The sequence below is a fragment of the Hyalella azteca genome, unplaced genomic scaffold (assembly GCF_000764305.2).
Source record: "Hyalella azteca isolate HAZT.00-mixed unplaced genomic scaffold, Hazt_2.0.2 contig6708, whole genome shotgun sequence".
In the NCBI taxonomy this organism is placed as follows: Eukaryota; Metazoa; Arthropoda; class Malacostraca; order Amphipoda; family Hyalellidae; genus Hyalella; species Hyalella azteca.
Window position 1 is genome coordinate 58,315 of NW_025936861.1, and position 15,020 is coordinate 73,334.

The window sequence follows — 15,020 nt, forward strand, 5'->3', positions numbered from 1 at the left end:
CAGATCCTTTAAAGCCATATTTATCAGTACAACCGAACGATTGAAATAGTCTTGAGGCTCACAAAGGTGAATTTGTCTCCAATCTTGCCAGTTATCAGATGATGCAAACTTCTCTGATCGTACAAAAGAACACAGGAGAGAAAAGCACACAGCGTGGGCCAAATTTATTTCGATTCGATGAGAATTGTCAGTCAAAAATAAAACTGTAGCCCCGAACTGCGAGTGTTTAACTTCTCCTCCTTAACATTCTCATTCGTTCAACTGCTACCCAAATTTTAATTCACACAATTTTTTCTGTAAACTGTTATCTTAAATATACTAGAAATACATTGTTATTCATGCCTTACACATAAACCAAATTGCTCCTCAACGCCAAAGAGAGCGACTTAGAGAACTTGTTCTAATGCTACAGTACCTGAACTAGATAATAACATACGGGGATGATGGGAGAAGAAATTCAATGAGTTAAATTAGTGATCGAGTTAAATTTCTGCTGGATGGCGTTACCAAGATAGATCCCTGCAGGGCATAATTGAAGAACTAATAACTCTTGGCAATGTCTCCAAAGCGATCAACCAATGACGTCCAAATAAAGCCAACGAAAAGTTGGCTTTGTTTGCCATCTTGACGAAGGCCTCAAAAATACTGCAAGTAAGTCAGTAGGAGGGCCCCGTAATGCCATCAAGAGTTTTTAGTTAGGCCCTCAACCCCTCTACGGTTCCCCTCCCAAAGAAGGGTGAATTTAAGAGGCTGCGTAAATGTTGTCCACGTCAAAGGCGTCCTTCAACGCGGTTTTTGCCAGCAGGAACTTGGCCTTCTTGATAGCCGTCGCTGCAGAGGGACAAAGACGTTAGGACGGGACGTTTCGACTACAATGTAAACATAGGTCGTCACAATGCGAGGCTGCTTATATATATACAGTGTCACCAAGAGTCGTCAGGGAGGCATGTTAAGACTACAATGTTATTTAAAGGCTAGGAGCCGCACCAGCTCCTAGCCTTACGTAACCATACCGTATATAACTGGCGGACCAGTTTGCTATATACGCCCACCTCAGAAACCACAGCAGATGTAACACTCACCAGTTTCAGAGTACTCATGGCCGTTGATGCAGGCGGTGACAGTGAAGACCTTCTTGCCGGTGTTGGGGTCGATGGCATCAGTGTTAGTATACTGGATGCCAGGGCAGAGCTGGTGCAAGACCATCACAGGGTGCTGTGTCCTCTGCGCCTCCGCGTTCTGCTTATTAGGCCGGATCTATGCAGAACAGACACGCGTCATTGTACGCAGCTATCTGCTGGCCCAACTGGTAGCACTCAATGACTAGCTTTATGAACCAAGGTGTCCACAAGCAATGAAACTAAATGAGGGCTAAGACATGTTGAAGGAGAAAAACCTGCCCTTACGTCAGTGCTCAGTAGATCAGGACAACCTCACAAACTCAGCATAGTTTTTCCCACGCAGCTCCACTACCTCAGCCGCAAAATGACTCATTATGTGAACCGAGTTTTAAAAACAATTTTTTGTTTTTGATTACTTCACCTAATTATTGCAGGAGGGGATTTTTCAGCTGATCTTTAGCAACTATCAGCACAATATTTCCTCCTCACTGCCCCTACCAGCAGCACAGAACATTTTGCAACCCACTCTGTCCCCGACAGCAGCCCCGAGTGCAACCACCACCTGCCGTGGTAGAGGATCACAACAACTCACTGGTTTGGGGGCCACAACGGTGTCCAGTACGGAGGGCTGGGGAACCTGAAGAAGAACAAAAGCCATGAGAACTGAAATCCAACGCGTAAAATATCTGCTAAAATTCTCATGACACTTGAGCGTCCAGCCGACCCCTTGTGTACTTGTGATGAGTTACACGAGTAAAACTTTGAGGTTAGCTCAGGCACAAGAGGCCTCCATGACGTCCGGCACAAGGGCTTCACACCTGACGCCCGCCACAAGGGCTTCACACATGACGTCCGGCACAAGGGCTTCACACCTGACGCCCGCCAACAAGGCACAGAAGTTTCACACCAAAAGTTCAAGACTAAAGTTTGACTGACTTGCTCCATTTTGACGAGCGCAGCAGGCGCTGCAGCACTGGAGGGGCCGCGGGTGAGGTGGGCGCTGACATTGCTGAAGACGCTGCCGCTCTGCTCACCCTGCTGCTGCATGGCAGGTTGCAGGTGCTGCTGCATCTGCTGCAGCTGCTGTACCGGGAAACCTGCATGCAAAGAAGTGCAGTCGCTATAATGCGCACCTTTAACTTAAATGTTAAATTAAACGTATTCAATAATGAATATGACAAAAAGAATTATTTACTGTCAAGAGCTAGGGACTCGATGATGGAGCTGTTTTATGACGGGCATAAGCACCTGCACACATGTTGAGGGCACCAGGCATGTTCTGTAGCCCGGGCTGGCACATCCCTATACGCCCGTCCCGCCAGTCCATGAAAAGTTTGTACATGGCGAAGGAGGCGAGGGTGCGCCAGGGGGTCGTGTCTTCCTCGAGGCTGGTGGGCTCCCCCGCGGTGGGTTTTGGCGGCGGTGGCTTAACGAAGCTTACGAGAGCAGCCTCAGCCGCCGCCTGCTTGGCGAGGTCTTTGGTCGAGCCATAGCCGCGGAATGTCTGGCCATTAACCTGTCCATACATGTAACTTTTTTATTACAAGATAACATATATATTAAAAACAGACATAAGCTCATTGATTAGGTTAAATATATGGGCACTCATTGATGCCATAAGCAATAATGAATAGCAATGGATAGATTAACATCAACAGCATTAAACTGAACTGTAATTAAATCACATAAGAATGTTCTTTCCGTGCTATGTGTCATGTGCCAACAGCAAAAAAGTCTTTCTTAAACCATTATCATATCAACGTGATTATAGTCACATAGAATACTGCAACACTTCCACTACTATACAACATTCCAATGACATAATTATAAAGCAATGTTGAGCAAGAGTTCAGAGTCACATGTTTGGGCTAACGCCATTTTAGAGCTTAATACATAACTGAGGATAAGACATGGTTGGGCTAAAGACCTGATAGAGACAAACCTCAACTGACACGCAGAAGTTGCCAATGGTGGCCACAGGCTCAGTGATATACTTGAGGCCAGCCTGCAGCTCATTGAGACACATAATGGAGCTCTTGGGCTGGAGGGCTTTACGGAAGAGGGCGTTGCGTTTAGCAGGGTTGGGCTTGCGCTTGATGGGTCGTCCGTCGGCTGGAGCAGCACACGGTGCAAGAGAAGGTTAGTCTACTCTGAGATATTGGCTCTACTGGACCTTTACTGATTGGCAGCCAGTAGCTACCAGGCACCCACATGACACTCTTGTCTTTACTAGACCTCGCATTTCATTCTGTCGTAATAATTCTCATCAGCATTTGAGCAGAGCAAGTAAATTTGAATTGTAGCGTTGTAAATTATCCTCATTGCTGATCTTTGGTAGCTGTCAATATCAAATATCGGAGTTTGTTCTCAATTCTTTTTGCTGAAACCAAGAATTTTTTGTCTGAGAGATGATGCCATATTTCTGATATTAATTAATTATAAGAGATGCCATGCAAGAGTGCTGCGGCAGCAAGACGCCAGTGAGCCAATACGAGTAGACTTGTTAATGTCAAGCTGTTCAGATGATATTAACTCTGAGGACACTTTTCTGTGAAGCTCACCACGTTGCACAACTCAACTTATGCCACATTGACTTCATCCTCTTCTAACATACAAGTTTAAGGAAAAATTTGCTTACATTTTTGAACTGAAAAAAAGCACTTTGGTCAAATTTTCTCACATATGAGCCAATATTTCCCTTCAAGAATTGCATGATCGTGAGAAAAATTTAAGTGAAGTATATTGTTTTTGAATATATTTTAAATTATTCTGCAGCAGCATTGAGGCTTAATAGAAGATAAAGTAGACAACATAGAAAGAGAATGAAGTGCATGAGTTGAACACATGGCCATTGGGGAGCAAGTTGAGTGCATAACGTGGCAAGTAAAGTGCTGGAGTTAACACTGACACAGAGACACACCTTGCACCATGGGGATGCCCAAGTGTCTGCATCACAGAACATAACCATGTATTATATACATATAGTATTTTGCACAGGTAGATGATATGTACCGACATAATACACTTGCACCATGATAAGTTTGATACAAAAATAATGTTCATTTATGAGGAAAAAAGTGCAGATTTGCCTGTTGTCGTGGGGACACATCAATGGACTAGAGATATTGATTTGATAAATTGTGGATATGAAAGTGTGTCAGGAGTGAGTGCAGGTGTGTCAGGAGTGTGTGCAGGTGTGTCAGGAGTGTGTGCAGGTGTGTCAGGAGTGTGTGCAGGTGTGTCAGGAGTGTGTGCAGGTGTGTCAGGAGAATGTGCAGGTGTGTCAGGAGAATGTGCAGGTGTGTCAGGAGAATGTGCAGGTGTGTCAGGAGAATGTGCAGGTGTGTCAGGAGTGTGTGCAGGTGTGTCAGGTTGCTGTACAAGTGTGTCAGGAGGGTGTACAGTAGTACCCAAGTGTAGGTCATGGTTGTTATTGACAAATAAGCATAAAAATATGTACTTGCACACTTTATGTTATGCAAGACAAGAATGTTATGGCGACAGGCAGAAATAACACAACAGGAGTCCTGCCACATACTGAAGAATAAATACAAGATTACACAATCTATTCCACTCTGGCCTAGAGCAGCAGAAAGCTGCTCAGCAATTTCAAATAATACCAATTATATTATAAATCAAGAGGATATTCTAAAATAAACTTAGAATACTGAATCTATTCAGGTGTATTGCACAGCAACCTGTAATGTGATTAAAATGTTGTGTACATAGTAAATATATGACTTGCAACTGCGCTCATATTTAGAAACTAGTGCAAACTATCTGCAGTTGCTGTCTCTGAACAGAGGCTGTCTCTCTGCAATGCCCAGTCAACTAGGAATATAATTACAATACTCTAAATATACAATAGCATAGTATGCTGCATTCACCCATGAATTTGCTGCTTAGATATAGCCCAAATCACCCATGGATTTGCCACCTAGATGTAGCCCTAGACATGCTGAGGCAGCAGAGCCTGAATTGTTTTGTTCATATCTATACTTCAAATAGCTGCCACTATTGCAGATATATAAAAAAGTTATAAAAGTGTGCAACAACCATTCTAATTGAGCTGTTTATTAAATGCAGGGATTTAAATTGTAGTTATTATAACATTTAGTTGTACATAAACTTTCTCTATGTTCCTCAAACAAAAAAAAAAAATCCTGTGCAAAAATTACCAGCAGTGATACTACCACCAACTTTTAATCTTCAAGCTCAATTTCCCATTGGCAATAAATTCAAGATTGTTGCATGCTACATTGGAGAGAAATAAACTAAGTTTGTTGAGATGCAGTTAGCAGCACAGCAGCAGCATTTATTACTGAATATGAGGAGACGGCTAGGACATGATAATGATGGCATTACTGAATATGAGGAGATGGCTAGGACATAATGCTGTTAGTCAGGACATGACATTGATGTTAGTTAGGACATGACAATGATGTTAGGACATGACAAGACTCACGTCCAAGACAAAACTCACGTCCAATTTTCTCCCAGTGCTTGAGCTTCCTCTTGGGATTATCAGAGTCGCCATCTGCTGCTGGTGGCTCAACACCATCCATGGGAGCTTCCTGCACATACCCATTCATTGAACATCAAGCCAGGCAGGAGATCTAAAAGACTAGTTAATTTAACACATTGAGTGGCATATGACCTACTGGTGGGTTGTTGCTCATTGCCTTCTTCTGTGAAATGACCCATGAACAGGTTATTCATGAAAATAATGCAAATAATAATAAATAATTTAAAAGAAAGTTAGCATTACTGCCATTTTTAGCACATCATGTTGATAATATAATATACATAAAGGTTTTAAATAACAGAGTGTGTGTTTGACTGTTGGATTTGAACACATGAAAAAGCATATTTATTATTTTAAATTGGAAGGTTCAATTGGAACCCAAACAGAATAGCACTAGTGGGCATTCAGCAGTTTCAAGAATCGCATTCTATGAGTAGAAGAGATTTACAATGAATTAAAAAAAAACACATTTCTAAATGTAAAGATTTGTGAAGCCTTTCCACATGCGTAAATAGAATTGACGGTAGCAAGGATGTTCAAGTCAAACAGACAAAGACAACTGGCCTGTCTGGCCATAATTAAAACTTGTCCACTATGGATTGGCACAGACATTAATTAATACTAAAAATAATACAGTGAGATTTTCCCAGCTCTAGTATCAATATATTGTTATAGATTCATTGCATTTTTGTCTTCTGTATAACATGTAGCCTAAGAAATAAAAGGGCCTATACCCAGCAATTGGCAGTGCAAAATACTCGTTAGACAACAGCCACTGAACTACCGCATTAGAGCAAGGATGCTGCAAGTTAGACTTTTTATCAAATGCATGAGGTGAGTACAGGAAAATATTGCCTGAACACTCAATTACAGAAATTTAAATCTCATTTCAATATAATGCAATCTATAACAGTTAATTTAGACCCTGCCACTTATACAGCTGAAGGACAATTGAATGATGGCAGAATGTAATCCTATGCTTATATTCTGACCACAGCTTGGGCAATTCATCATGTAATGAAAAGAAACATCAGAATTGAAGAAATAATTAATTGTGTATGAGAACTAATAAATAAAATGCTTCAGCTTTTCATAATGACTTTTTTTCATTTTTAAGCTGGATAAGACACTTACACAACCAGTATGTAGGTACGTGTGTGTAAAAATATGTATATACAACCAAGCAGGATGTCTCTTATGCCAAAATCACCATCTATGATGTATAATTTATTAGTTGCAGTTCAAATTTACAAGTGAATACCATAAAATGGGGTAACTTTGATCACTTTATTTTTTCAAAATGATGCCATTTTTTTTACCAGATAAGTTAAACTTATATTGAAATATGACCTTTAATGGCCATTGACAAAATTTTTCTATATCAAATAGTTTTTGAGTTTTGGGGGTTTTTGTTAAAAAAACGGAAAATGGTCAAAGTTACCCCGGGAGTCAAAGTAACCCCATTTTACAATAATAAATTTCTCTCAATTCAAAGTGTAAAGGAGAAACAACTCCAGGATAGATGGACAAGAAGACATAATGTGTTGAGCACCAGACCTGTGTTGGTTGATCATAATACTGCTGCTGGTCGTCAGCATAGGGGCCAGCCTCCATCCTGCGCCACATTCCTGTTAAATAAACAGACAGTATTAAATACTGTTCATTTCAAACCAAACAAGATAGAACAGTTTTTTTTCAATGAAAATAAATTTCTATAACATTAATTACAACCTATATAAAATATATAATGCTATTTTCATTTTAATCGCATCATATAAAAATTATCAGCGCAATCTCATGCCCCACTCTGAACAAGGAGCTACTGCTGAACAGTACAATCTCATGCCTCACTTTGAACAATTATCTACTGCTGAACAGTACAATCTCATGCCTCACTCTGAACAATTAGCTACTGCTGAACAGTACAATCTCATGCCTCACTCTGAACAATTAGCTACTGCTGAACAGTACAATCTCATGCCTCACTCTGAACAATTAGCTACTGCTGAACAGTACAATCTCATGCCTCACTTTGAACAATTAGCTACTGCTGAACAGTACAATCTCATGCCTCACCCTGAACAATTTAGCAACTGCTGAACAGTACAACCTCAGGCCTCACTCTGAACAGGTCAGGAAAAGTCCTACTTTTTTCTGAAATATCACAGCTCTAATATCATAATTTCTGTAGGTTTGAAATCTCATGGCTCTAATGTCATGCATTTTTGTTTGGTTGAAAAAAATTGCACTTCACACTTTGCAAACATGTCATTTCATAAAATTGTCAACCTCCGCAATCCACAGTACTTCAATGCTCCAGCCAAAATAATCTGCAGAACATCATCATAACAAGTTAACCCAAAACGTTTTGTTGAAGATCACATAGTTGGGGTCACGTCAGGGAGGTCAAACTGCATTATCACATATTCAGTTGCTACTAAAGTAAAATGTTATTGTTGCTGTTTGACTGTTTTTAAGGTTAAATTAGAGATTTGGGATAACAAGTGCACCAGACTTTGTAAATAAGTTTGTGACTTGCAAATACCGTAAAATGGGGTTACTTTGACCAGCGGGGTAACTTAGACCACTTTTTGTTTTTTTAACAAAAACCCCAAAACTCAAAAATGATTTGACATAGAGAAATTTTGTCAATGGCCATCAAAGGCCTAATACTGAGGCTATGTAACACAATAGAAAGATCTAGAAAGTTTGCATTTCTAATAGGTTAAAAAATTAAAAATGTGACCCACAAAAAAGAGCTTTTATTTAAAGCCTGTTGGAGTACCCCCTCCAATTTTTATATTTTTTGGCAAAATAACTCTAGGTTTTGATGCATTGTAGTAGAACTCTTCTAGTTACATATGCAAAAGACAAATTTTAAAAAAGTGTCATAGTTTGCAAATGGGGGGTGCCGCCCCCCAATGGGGTAACTTTGACCACCTAATGGCAGCCATGACGGGGTAACATTGACCGGCTTGGAAATTAAGTTAAAATTACCATAGGTACCTATATAACATATTTTATGTTTGATACACCTATTAATGTTATTTTCTTTATGTTTCAGACTCTACAGAGTCTTATATATGGTAATTTTAACTTAATTTCCAAACCGGTCAATGTCACCCCATCACGGCTGCCATTAGATGGTCACATTTCGCTCATTTGGGGGCAGTGCCCCCATTTGCAAACTATGACACTTTCCTAAAATTTGTCTTTTGCATATGTAACTAGAAGAGTTCTACTACAATGCACCACAACCTGGAGTTATTTGGAGTTATTTAACCAAAGAATAAAATTGATTTTACCACCTGGTCAAAGAAACCCCAAGAGCTGGGGTAACAAAGACCATCACTTTTTTTGAAATTACATCAAAACTATGAGAGGCGGGAGCCAGCAGTTTACGGTGAGTAAAGCTAGAGTATAGACCTGTATTTTGCATGTTTCAATTTAAGTTTAACTTATCTAGTAATAAAATGGCATCATTTTGAAAAAAAAATGGTCAAAGTTACCCCATTTTACGATAGCTCTTCATGGCCAAGATATGAAATTCACAGCTCAAGGAAATGGAATCATGGCTGGCAGATCAATGAAACCACAGCTCGAAAAATGCAGTTGAGGCTTGCCGAGTAGATATATCCCATGCTGGGCTTTGAACAATTAGCTAGGTATTGCTTATCATTATGGTGGAAGGTGTAACTTGGTAGGCTTTTCAATCCATTTTGTTTATATAAACGGAGAATATAAGATATTACCTATCCAGAATTCAACACTGGTCACTGGCCACATGATTCCAGTAACAAGTAGGAAAATTTTAAATTTCAATCTTGTCTTATTTAATTATATGCTTAATGCATGGTGGTAAATGAGAGTTTTTTGTTTAAGTTTTTTAAATGAGATGATATAATATAATCAGTTACTTCTAAAGGATATTGATGAGAATTTTGAGCTAAAACTGTGAATATATTAAAATTGTGATTAAACTCATTGGAAAAATTTCCTGTTTGCCAGTGCTGGATTTATATTTTTCTACTTATTACTGAAATCTAGCAGCCAAAAAGTGACAAATTTTCTGTATATTTATAATCTTGTGGCCAAATTGTGAACCCTTATTCATAATTATATGCAAGGTAATTTGTCTAGCAGTAGCAGGAATCTCACGGGTCTAAAATTGGTCAGAAAAGATCCAGTTGCAGCTCAAGAGATAGATATATTCCACTAATCTACCTCAATTTGCCAGTTGCCCTATCCTTTGCACTATGCAGTTGTATCTTGTAGTTGTATGGAATGGGATAATTATCATGATCATGAAAATTCTGATCACAATTGTAGGTGTGTCTACAAACTAGGCTTAAATGTAAACAATGCTGGTAAAATGGCAGACAGCCTCTTTACGCATCTGCGCGCATAAGGTATTTAATTTTGAAAGCCCTGCACAAATGATAGCCTAATTTGATTGACTTGTGTTTGGAAATAAACTAAAAAAACTTTAACTATGATGATACCATCTTGTTTTTCGAGAAATGTCTATCAGTTACTTGCTTAGCTGGGATGTGTAAGGGGTAACATTTGTGCTGAAAATAAACCTTGATATCATATATAAAATTAATGAAAGATAATTTAAATTCAAGATTACAGTTTTCATAGCATGCACTGGAAATTTCAGAGCTCTGCATCTATTCCGAGAGTGATTTCTAACATTCCAGAAATGCATGATAGTACTGCAGTTCACATTCAGTTCACTTTCATCATCGTTTCCCCATCATTTTCCTAACATTTTCACATCATTTTCCCAACATTTTTGCATAATTTTTCCATCATGTCCCCCATCACTTACCCTATTTTCACATTATTTTCTCATCATTTTGACATCATTTTCTCATTTCCATATTGTTTTTCCATCACTTTCAGATTATTTTATCAGAATTTCTCATAATTACCCATCAAATCATTCATTCATCATTAATTTATTCAAGTATTTGTCTTTTATTCATCATTTTTATACTTTCTTTATCAATTATTCATCAAAATAGACTTTTTTTCTGTTTACTTCTCCAGATCTCTCTTTGGTTAATTTGTAGCATTCATATCTATCAGTCACACCCACTTTTCCCACCCTCCTGCAGTTAAAGTCTATAACTAAAATGTTTTATTCAAGTTAGAATGGATGGCCTACAACAAAAGCTTTCTAATTTTATTAAAAACTTTGAAATTTGCTCATAAGAAACCTAGATACGATAGTTAAAAAAAAAGTGGCAGAAATTGGGGTAAACGCACCATATTCTGACATCGTGGGTAATTCCGACACTTCTCAACTTTTTCCTTTATATTAAGCTTTGTCTTAGTTCCATGCATGCATAGATGGTTGAAATAGTGACATCATACTATTGCGTGCCAGATTCCCGCAAAACACTAGGTCTGGGCCATCTGGCAGGAAAATATTAAGATCCTCAGAGCGACAGTCCATGTCACCCAGTTTGAACATCAAAACACGTGTCAAAGTTTATAGTTGACCTTGCTCTACCACATAGTGATAAACTTTTTGTGTAGAGAGAATATTATGGTTTGAGACTTTTAAATAAGTCTGTGAATATATTAGGAATCCTTCAAGTATACTTGTATTTACTGATTTTAAGTGTATATTTAGGGTAGAGCCCTTCATTTAAACAAGTTTGGTTAAAAATAATGCCAGTTTCATTGAGGACTTCTTTTGAGTTTATTCTCTCAAGCTTTCAGATAAGAGGTACAGTAATAGTCAATGTGTCTTAATATTTGTCCAAATGGAAGGTTAGATAAATCCTGCAATGTGTTTCGCTCATCACTGAGCATTTTCAACTTCAGGCAACAAGGTCAAGCAGCTAATAGACGAATTGCTTGCGGGTTGGCTGCAGAGAGGAGACTAATTGAAGTAGTGAACAAAGCTACGAGTAAGGTTTTTATACAGTCCGTTGTACACTTGTTCTAGTTATGGAGTTTCAGAGTGCATTCAGATCCAGTCATTTGGTTGTTTAGGTATGGCTTTTTCCGATGAATTAGAATTGCTTCCATTATTTGTAGTCTGTTGAAGTCTGGTTCGTGGCAAGGGATTTTTGTATTTTGCACCCATTCTTCCCAGGTTAATTTTGTGTTGTGGTTGTCCATAGCGTGTGTTTTCGGTCCTCCAGAAACTAAATGCATTGTGAGCCGTCTTGATAGGGTTGTAGTAGTCAGGCCAGTATACAAATTGTTGCAGGGCTCGCACTCCCCGCAGTTACACGTGTATTTGTATATGACATTTGTTTCAGGGCTGGTAGTTTCGGGGCCGTGTTGTTCTTTGTGATTAAACTGGTTACAGTAGTGCTTTTGTAGTAGACCATCAGCTGTAAGAGTTTGAAACGCTGTAGGGATTAGTCTCACAAAATGCCAAATTTAGTCGCACACAGATTTTAAATAAATATGGCTTTTACACATTTTACACAAAGGCTTTTAAATAAATATGGCAACAGTTCACATGCGATCGTCCCTAGTTTATAAATTTAGTTGTGCACAATGTGCATCTGTGTACGTCGGAATGACGGCACGCAACCTTTACACTAGGGTCGCTGAGCATAAAGAGAGGAGTTATAGGACTGGGCAGTTACTATCATGCCCTCCTCATTTGGCTATGCGCACTCACGCCGAACAGTGCAATGTTTTGGTGTCCGACACTGACTTTAAGATTATAGCTTATAGTTCTGATGCTTCTGATTTGCGCATTTTGGAATCATTGTATATTCTTAAAGAGAAGCCTAGTTTAAATGCTGCCTACAGTTCTTATCCATTAGAAATTGTGAATAGATAGGTATTTATTTATTATTCTGCCCTTTGCCTGTAAATTTAGGTTTTAACTTCTGTTGTTGTTTTTCTTATGACTCCAAACTTTATTAATTTTCTGACTGTATTTGTGTTCTAAATTTATGGAACTGACGATGGAGCTGGTCTCCGAAACGTTTTCATTAGAGAAATGCTGAATTATTGTGGAGTTTTCTTCGCTTTTAAATTTGTAGTGAATCTGCGATTCAAGCAATCTAGTGACATTAATCCTGGCAACAGTTTGTGACGTTTCAATATTGCTGGCGCGTAGGGTAAATGCGGTATATTCCGACATTGTGGGAAATTCAGACACTTCTCAACATTTTCCTTTATATTAAGCTTTGTCTAAGTTCCACGCATTCGTTGATAGTTGAAATAGTGACGTCGTACTATTGCGCGCCATACTACTGCCAAAACACTAGGTCTGGGCCGTCTGGCAGGAAAATGTTAAGATCCAAAAAGAGACAGTGCACATCACCCAGTGAGAACCTCGAAGTTGATAGTAGACCTTGCTGAGCTTGCTCTACCAAATAGTGATCCTTTAAGTATACTTGTATTTGCCGATTTCATGTGGTAAATAAATTAATGGATGATTAAGTTAAGAGATGGTTTTAGACACATAAAAACTAATTCCGACACAGCTTAGAATTAGACACACACAGCTTGTTCCACTGTTCTGAGCTGTGTGCAAAAATTAAAATTTTCCTAATTAAAAGCTTAATAGCTTTTAATTAAAAGCCTAATGAAGTAGTGTTCAATATTCAATAGTGTTCTAATTCCAAGCTGTGTTGTGTTCCAATACAGCTCACGCAGCGATCAGAATTCGGACACAAGAGGGTCGGAATTACGAATTAGTAGAGTTTGAAGCGCAGCCGGACCCGGAATCATAGTGGCAAAGCAGAGAATTTTTTAGACTCTCCCTCAAGTTCATTATTGAGTCTTACAAGTAGACCAGTAAAGTATCCTGGATACCAGCTTATTCATACATAAGAAATTGGGTTAAATCTTAGGTAAATTAGGAAATTAAAAATGAACTGATTCTAAAAAATCTCTGGTTTGTCACTATGCCCGGAATTAGTCTCACAAAATGCCAAATTTAGTCACACACAGCATCGGAATATATGGATTTGGTAGGCATAGTGGCAAACCAGAGCTTTTTTAGAATCAGTTCATTTTTAATTTCCTCATTTACTCAGTCTCAAGATTTAAACCAATTTCTTATGTATGATAATGCTGGTATAGTGGTATCCAAGATACTTTACTGGTCTACTTATCATAACTTATGGGACTCAAAAATGAACTTGAGGGAGAGTCTAAATTCTAAAAAACTCTCTGCTTTGCCACTATGTTGGTAGCGTAGGTTTGCATTCTAAGGGCTTTTAAATAAATATGGCAACAGTTTGTGACGTTTCATAGTTGCTGGCGCGTCCTAGTGCGGTGTTTTGAGAGTGACGTAAAGCAATCAGAACTAGAGTTGTGCATACGGTGATATTTTTATAGCCATTCATTTCTTGCTACGTCCTTAATGAGTTAATGTTGGAACATCAAATATGGTGTGTATTTCCCTAGTCCATTCTGGAAACATAATTTAGTAAAGGAAAAAATTCAGATCTTTTTAACTTTTACTTGTATTGCACTCATATTTATATGATAATTTTTGAAAAATTTTCTCTTTTCAACTGTATAATTTTCATTAGGCTAAGATCATAGGAATTAAAGAATTAGACTAGCTGACTAGGGCGGCTAGGCTAGGCCTACTCACAGCACACAGCTGACAGCACAGTCCAGTAAGAGTGAGTCACTACAGAATACAGAAATTTAATAAGCTTAATACTATAAAAAATGAGAATTCTAAAGCAATACTGCGCCGAAAATTATAATAATGGCACAAAGACTTGAAGTCAAAGAATGCTCCTAATGCCAGCAAGAATGAGCAAGTTACTCAACTCATTTAGTAAACTCTACTGTCGTTACGCCTTAGGTACTCAGTTACTGAGTACTTACTGTCGTAGGCTAGGCAGAAAGCCGGTGCCCGATAGTCGGTATTTACTCCATTCTAGTGATTCTACATGTTTTCTAGTACTCAAGTCAAGTACACCAATAACGCTTTAGTCACTGAATAAATCATAATGAATTAGATAAATTCTGAAAAGAGACTATGTATCTTACCTTCGTTCATTTTGGGAAAATATTGCGAACGAGATATCCAATGCAACCTACCGACAACAGATCAATAAACAACACAACGCCGTTTCAGCCTTCGGGTTCAGCATGCGCAAATTGATTGATCGTATTGCCAGTTGGAGGCGTTAGCGTCTATTAAATCCACGGTAAGGAATAGTCGCTAAATATCACAACTACAGAAATTAGTTCTTCACAACAATATGAATGTACTGGCATAGAGGTAGACGTGAAAAATGGGGATTATAAATGCAAATTGACACATGAACCTAAACTTTCAATAACAAGAATACTTATTTTTGAAGTCTGAAATGCAATCATAATGAAAAAATGTTTGTAATTAGGTGAGGTACGTGTTTGGCTCT

At 38.5% G+C, this 15,020-nt stretch overlaps 1 protein-coding gene across 2 annotated transcripts; it reads right to left on the reverse strand.

Annotated features, from left to right (window-relative positions):
• Positions 1-137: 137 nt before the first annotated feature.
• LOC108666920 (double-stranded RNA-specific editase 1) lies at positions 138-14,750 on the reverse strand. 2 transcript variants are annotated; one of them, XM_018153888.2, is made up of 9 exons: positions 14,644-14,750; positions 7,204-7,274; positions 5,605-5,695; positions 3,064-3,233; positions 2,370-2,637; positions 2,058-2,218; positions 1,714-1,758; positions 1,083-1,257; positions 138-831 (listed from the first exon to the last, which is right to left on the reverse strand). In XM_018153888.2, exons 1-9 carry the CDS (start codon positions 14,651-14,653, stop codon positions 743-745), a joined length of 1,080 nt encoding a protein of 359 aa, XP_018009377.1. In that variant the 5' UTR covers positions 14,654-14,750; the 3' UTR covers positions 138-742. The 2 variants fall into 2 exon arrangements, with proteins under 2 accessions (XP_018009377.1, XP_047736930.1); XM_047880974.1 differs by having other exon boundaries at positions 5,587-5,695.
• Positions 14,751-15,020: the final 270 nt, after the last annotated feature.

What these genes read in the sequence shown, in the direction of transcription:
- LOC108666920 (XM_047880974.1), bottom strand. An exon ending in ACTTCTGCGTGTCAGTTGAG is followed by an intron (nt 2,638 to 3,063) that starts GTTTGTCTCTAT and finishes ATGTATGGACAG; the next exon opens with GTTAATGGCCAGACATTCCG. An exon ending in CGCTCGTCAAAATGGAGCAA is followed by an intron (nt 1,759 to 2,057) that starts GTCAGTCAAACT and finishes GTTCTTCTTCAG; the next exon opens with GTTCCCCAGCCCTCCGTACT.